This window comes from Malurus melanocephalus, unplaced genomic scaffold, assembly GCF_030028575.1.
Source record: "Malurus melanocephalus ecotype Western Australia unplaced genomic scaffold, MMel_1.1 scaffold_1091, whole genome shotgun sequence".
Taxonomy (NCBI): Eukaryota; Metazoa; Chordata; class Aves; order Passeriformes; family Maluridae; genus Malurus; species Malurus melanocephalus.
In genome coordinates, this window is record NW_026624323.1 from 22,363 (window position 1) to 29,359 (window position 6,997).

The following is a 6,997-nucleotide window of genomic DNA, read 5'->3' on the forward strand; positions in this document are numbered from 1 at the left end:
CCCCAACAGCCCCACCCTGTCCATCCCTGGCAGCGCTGTCCAAACGCTCCTGGAGCTCTGGCAGCCTCGGGGCCGGGACCATTCCCTGGGGAGCCTGGGCAGTGCCAGCACCCTCTGGGGACACAAGAACCTTTCCCTGCTCTCCAGCCTGAGCCTGCCCTGGCCCAGCTCCAGCCGTTCCCTGGCTCCTGTCCCTGTCCCAGAGCAGAGATCGGAGCTGCAGCTCCGGGGAGCTCTGAGCTCAGTCTCCTCCTCCCCAGGGTTCCCTTCAGTTTTCCTGCTCCAGCTCAGTCCCTCATCAGCAGCAGCTCCTTTGGACACTGTGGAGCTCCAATGACCCCAAGGGATGGAAGGAGCCTGGCCCTCTCCCTATGGAATAACGACTCCCATCCTAACAAAGGGCAGGATGAGCTTTTCAATYTTTAACCTGAAACAGGGACAGCAGCCAAAATTCAGCCAACTAATTTTCCCCGGTATATTTTAATGTTCACAGCTGATATCAGAGCCTTTCTCTGTGCTGCCTGGGCCAGGTGTGCAGCTGACATCTCCAAATTTATCCTGACTGCTCCCACACATCTGGAATGGATTCAGCACCGTGGAGAATTCCCTTCTTGGCTTGCACCGGACAAACTTTGAACTTTCACACAGACATTYCCTCTGCTGTATCCCAGCAGAATATTCCCCCCTTCATGAACACCCATGGAGCTTCTGCAGCCTGGAAATGAAAACTCACCCTGATTTCTTTCTCAACAGCAACTGTGCAACAGGAAATGTGGACATTCATGGATCCAAGAGCTGCTGGCAGGTGGCTGAGCAAGGATTTTTGATAAGCTTCTGGTATTATTTGTGTAATCAGTTATTGCCAAGATAATTAAATATATATATATATTTCAGATTGCATTTTTCTTTGTGGATTCTCTTTTTGTTTAATTGATGATTTTCAAAGGCCGAGGTCAATATTTCCAAAGGCATTTTTGGAATAAATCTGCACTTTGGCACTAAATTCCCAGTGGGGTCTGGTTCCTGGTACTTTTCAGCTCTGGTCACRGCAGGATTTACAGATTTCAGTTTTGGGTTTGCATTCAGTGACTCCGTGGCCTCTGTGGTGGCAAAAAGTTGGTGTCACAGAGGATTTTGAAAATTGAGTGAAGATTGTTTTTTCCAYCATTTCTGATTTGAGGGAAGCAAGCCCATCATCATCCCAATAATATTTTTGCCTTACAACACAGAGGTTAAAACGTGTAAGGCTGCAAAGTGCTTCCTTCAGCACAAAGCTCCATCATCTCCTCCTCAAAGAACCCAAACCTGCCTTTGGAGAGCTGAATTTGGTACCATCACGCCCAAATCCAAGGATTTCCAGAAGCATCCTTCCCTCATCTCCTCCCATTTCCCACAGAAATAAAGCAAGTGGCAGTGTCCCCTTTGGCACGGGGGGTGGCACAGGGAGCAGGGGACGGGCTATTGGCAACTGCTCACGTCACCAATGAGCCCAGGCAGGTGCAGGTGCAGGTGCAGGACAGAAGCCACTCTGGGCCACGCTGCAGTGAGGCTTTTCCACCAGTGCAATCGGAACTCTCATCCAAAAAAAAAAATTYCAAACAGAAACAAACAAAAAACCGGATCAAATTAAAGGAAAACGAGAGAAAAATCAAAGCAGAGAATTTAAAGAATTGTTTAAATTCAATGAAACCAACCGTGTCCTATATGTGATGTTGTCATGGATGGATTTTTTGCAAGATTATTTACAAATTGTTATATTTTTTTTTGAGCAGCAGGTGCACAACATACAGACGGAGACATGGTTTTCGCATTGTATGTTGATTGGATGGCGTGATTCAGCAGGTAGATAAGGAAAATAAGGAACAAAAACAGGAAACAAAAGAGAAAATGAGTAATCAGGACAAGCAAAAAGGAAACTCTGAAAAATTTCACTGGGAAAAAAAACTGTAGGGCTATCGGGGTGGGGGGGAGAGGTGTTATTTTATGGTAATTCCCGAAATAAAAATGCTTCGAACCGAGAGCGATTCGGAGATCCTCGAGGTAACACAGACGGTGCAGTCRTTATTTGCATTTCAGCTCGTAATGCAAATTTGGAGACAATTCACAAACACTTCTCAGGAGGGTTTTTTRTATTTCCAGGCATAGAAATTGATGTCAGTTTGCCCAAACACCCACCAGGCCTCCTGAGGCCGACTGTGCCTCCGAGGACACCTTCTCCTTCATCCCACCTCTTTTCCTTCCATTATTAAGAATTAAAAACTGACATGCATGCTTTTGCCCGAGGAAATAAAAAAAAATTATATATTCCACTACAATTACAAAGTCAATTACAAAATGTGACGTGACCAGGAAAATTAAAACAATTAATTAATCCACACATTTCATTTGTCYTTACATCTCAGTGGGTTCAAGGTACTGAAAAAGGCTGGTGGAAGCCAAGCCTCTCAAGGTGAGGCCACCCAGGTGAGCAGGATTATTTACCTTTGGAGGAGAACACTTCTAGCTGGAAAATATGGAGGAAAATGSTGCTCTGGCAGCTATTTGTGGACTGCATTTTTCTTTGTGGWWTCTCKTTTGTTTMATTGATGATTTTCAATASGAGGTCAATATTTCTAAAGGCATTTTTGGAATAAATCTGCACTTTGGCACTAAATTCCCCAGGGAATCTGGTTCCTGCTACTTTTCATGGCAGGATTTACATATCTTAGTTGAGATTTTGGGTTTGTCCCACCTAAAAAAATTTCTCCGTGGGGACCTGGAGGGTGGCTGGGACAGGGGCAGCTGCGGAGTGGCAGTCGAGGTCACATTGTGGCTGTCACCTGGACTTCCCAGCTGAGMAAATTCCACTGGAATGGCCAACAGGAGGGTTGGATACACAGGGAAGGATTAAAGGGTCTGCCCCAAACTGTCCCCATCAGCTGAGGGGAGGCTGGAGATGAGGAGGGACGGGGAAAAAGGGTCATTCCCTGTTGGGTACACAGCTCTGAGTGGGATGACCCAAACTCTGGGTCTGCGTGGGATGATCCAAACTCTGGATCAGGGTGGGATGATCCAAACTCTGGATCAGGGTGGGATGACCCAAGCTCTGGATTGGGATGGGATGACCCAAACTCTGGATTGGGATGACCCAAACTCTGGGTCTGGGTGGGATGATCCAAACTCTGGGTCTGGGTGGGATGATCCAAACTCTGGGTCTGGGTGGGATGACCCAAACCCTGGATTGGGATGATCCAACCCTGGATCAGATGGGATGACCCAAGCCCTGCTCTCCTCTCCAGTCATTCCCTGCTCCACGAGAGCTCCTGCACCCCGGCTGTGCCCTGGGAAGGTGAGGTGGGCTTGGTTCAACACCTCCCCATCATCATTTCCTGCTCTGCCCTCTCTGGAATTCCAAAGGGAAGGAGAGGCCACGCYTGGGCTGTGCTCTGGGAATGAGGCACCCCCAGRTCCTCACCTCCATCCCTGCATGTTCACACTGCTGCGTCAGCTTTTGCAGACCTTTTTTTTTCCCCACATTTTTTTGTAAAATTGGCTCTGTTTTGRAACAGTTGGTTCAAAACTGGATCAAATTTGATCTATTGGTTGATTTCCCTACATTGGATCTAAACACCAGGAGTATTTCAATTAGGTGAAATTTGGGTTTGACAAAATATCCCAAAGCTGGTTTAAAGTGTGACTCTGCCAGGACAAACAGGCACGGTGTCACTTTGCAGGCAGCAAAGCAATCATGGCCTTGCCAGGCAGATTTGGGAGCCCTGGTGTCCCCCTCAGTGCTCTGTGGGGTCAGGATAACCCCATGTGCAGCCTCTCATGGAGCCAACCCCATAGGGCAGGAGCAAAGGGTTCCCATAGGGCAGGAGCAGAGGGCTGCAACCTTATGCTTCTCTTCCATYCTCAGGACTGGAAGGGGAGAATCATAAAATCATGGGATGATTTTGGGCTATGGGGGATCTTAAAGCTCATCTCCTTTCACCCCCTGCCACAGGCAGACACATCTTCCACCATCCCAGGTTGTCCAAGCCCAGTCCAACCCAGTCTGGAGGGCAGGAAGGTGGCAGTGGCAGTGCAGGGCTTGGTACAAGGCCACATCCACCACAGGGCCCTGGCTGAAGTGGAATGAATTCCATGAGGGCATCCTGAGAGCTGTCATTATCAATCCTGTTCTCAATTCTGATATCAATCTTGTTCTCAATCCTTTTATCAGTCCTGTTCTCAATCCTGTTATCAGTCCTATTCTCAATCTGTTCTCAATCCTGTTCTCAATTCTGATATCAATCTTGTTATCAATACAGTTATCAATACTGTTCTCAATCCTGTTATCAATCCTTTTATCAGTCCTGTTCTCAATCCTGTTATCAGTCCTATTCTTGGTTCTGTTCTCAATCCTGTTCTCAATCCTGTTCTCACTCCTGTTCTCACTCCTGTTATCACTCCTGTTATCACTCCTGTTCTCAGTCCTGTTCTCAGTCCTGTTCTCACTCCTGTTCTCAGTCCTGTTCTCACTCCTGTTATCACTCCTGTTATCAATCCTGTTATCAGTGTGATCTTGGGGGCACTCCTGCCAACACTCAGTGCCAGATGATGCTCAGATCTGGGCACCACTGTCTCCTTCAGCAAACTGGGCTGCTCAGGACTGTGCACRATGCCTTTGGTCCCTGTCCACGGTTCCTGAGTGAGGCTGACATGGATGTGTGTGCTGCTGGCTGCCCTGTGGGGTGGGAGCGCTGCTGGGCACAGATCAGGTGGGAGCTGGATGAAAAAAGGGCTGAAAACCAAATCTAGAAAGRAAAGGGGCAGGAGAGACCCCTGAAACTCTCTGTCTGAAGGGAAAAGCAGGGAAGAAGATGTGGTGGCTACACAGAAACCAGAGAATCRTTCAGGTTGGAGAAGATCTCCAAGATCATTGAGTCCAACCATTCCCCCAACACTGCCAAGGCCACATTAAACCCTGTCCCCAAGTGCCACATCCACACAGCTTTGAAATGCCTCTTCCAGTGCCTGGCCATGAAACAATTRCTCCTAATTTCTCCTCTAAATTTCCTCTAGAGCAACCTGAGGCTGTTTCCTCTTGCCTTGCTGCTTCTCACGTGGGAGAAGAGTCCAATGCCCACGTGGGAACTGCAGAAGGGGAATATTCAGACACGGCCAGAGGACCCAGAGCTCAGGGCTGGAGTGGTCCTGGGGACATCTGGYTTTTACAGGAGAGATGTTTGTGGTCAGCTCCACACTGGAGACACTGCCAGGGGAATTTGGGTATCTCCTTTAGAAAATTCTCTCCGAGGACTGAACAGATCCCCATAAAATAAAAACCTCTCCCACCTGGGAGAAGGAAAAGGCACGTCGGGGCTTGGGAGCTTGACCCTGCTGGAGTTTTAGGGGCAATTCACACTAATCTGCAATKGTTTTGGGGCTGGAAATGTCTCCAGCCCAACCTGATCAGTCCATGGCCAATTCCAGGCTGGGCCATCCTGTGGGAGCTGGAGGAAGTGGCAATGTCCCATTAACTGAGCAGAGAAGGGGCAACACTGGAGCTGCTCCCTGCCTGCAAAACAGCTCCAAAAATGAGCATTTTAGCATCATGAGGGCTTGGTGTTGAGGAGCAGAAACCTTCCTGAAGGAGAAGACACCAATCTGGGGGAGATCAGARGCTCCCTTACCCCCTGTGAGCTGTCAGTGCTGCTTCTTCCCAGGAAAAGTGGCCCAAGGCGGGGTGGAGAAGCTTCAGTTTGTTTATGGCTAACTTTGAAAATATTTTCACCAATTTTCAAACCATGGCAAAAGTTTGAGTGCCCTGGGCAAGAAAATGCATCCCACGGCAGAGGGAGGGGGGAAAAGCACCCAGTGCCTTCCCACAGCAGAAACTTCACCTTGGCTGCACTGTAAACAAAATCCAAACCTACAACACAGGATTCACCAGGMGTTAAACCAACATTTGTGTGGGGAGGAAAACTTTAGGGGTTGTGGGYTTTTTTTGTACCAAGGAGGTTAAATGAAAGCGTATTTTGTTAGRAACAGTCACATGGTCTTCACCACCACCTGCAAAGGAACGTGGGGAGCACAGCTCTTAGCACACTCAAAACATCTACAGGCAAATCCCTGGGACTGAGGAGGAAAAGTCATGGTCAGGTTCAGATTGATCACAACCGATACATCATCAGCTACTGCATGCACTGGGAGAGGAGAGGAGCAGTTTATACATGGGCCAATATCAACTGTCAAGGGTTCAGACAGACATTTGCTGCCCTTGTGGAAAAATCCGTCAGATCTGATGACAAATCTGTGCTCTTTGTGGGATCTACAGGGCTCATCAACAGGGAGGCAGAGCCCTTGTAGGGCTGGCCAGAAATCCTATAGGAAAGCTATCTATTCATTGCCCCACAGGGTTTAGTGACAGGAACATTCTCCCAGTCCAGATTCTTCACCTCTTGCCACTGTTTCCATCACCCTCCCCCTGCCCCGTGACCCAGACTGGGCAGGAGCYCCAAGGGCCAGACCCTGCAAAACCCCTCCCCCATTAACACAGCAGAATCCCACTGCTCTTTCCTCTCCCTTAAATTGCACAGGATTTTTCCATTCCTAGGCAGAAAAGGCCTGGGGACAGAGTGGTTTGTTGCAGGAGAGAGGGAGCTGCTCCCTGGCAGAGTCACGAGCGCTGTGGCTCTCAGCAGAGCTTTTCCTCTCTGGGGCACACAGCTGTGCCCAGCTCCACGGGAACGCAGCGCTCATGGAGCAGGCTGCCAGGTCAGCCAAGGCCATCGTGACTCCCAGARGCAGCTCCAGGGAATGAGGCTGCTAAGGGAGAAGGTTCAGTGTCTCGACAGGGCACGGCTTTGTTTAGAAATGAAATAAATCGAGCAAACTGTACTTACCGCAATCTCTGTTACTAAAATATCAGTAATACTTCCCAACACTGTTACAAAATCAAAGACATTCCAGGCATCTCGGAAATAATTCTGCCAAATGAGAACACAAGGGGAATAGAGGGATCCAGGGGTTA

General features: G+C 48.7%; 1 protein-coding gene across 1 annotated transcript in view; it reads right to left on the reverse strand.

Annotated features, from left to right (window-relative positions):
* LOC130586171 (voltage-dependent N-type calcium channel subunit alpha-1B-like) overlaps positions 1 to 6,997 on the reverse strand; it is a gene marked incomplete at both ends in the record, with an annotated part of 86,483 nt that overhangs the window by 17,059 nt on the left and 62,427 nt on the right. Inside the window, 2 exons of the mRNA XM_057386891.1 lie at positions 1,695 to 1,700; positions 6,870 to 6,953. Of these exons, the coding sequence (XP_057242874.1) occupies positions 1,695 to 1,700; positions 6,870 to 6,953 (90 nt within the window). The remainder of the gene's footprint in view (positions 1 to 1,694; positions 1,701 to 6,869; positions 6,954 to 6,997) is intronic.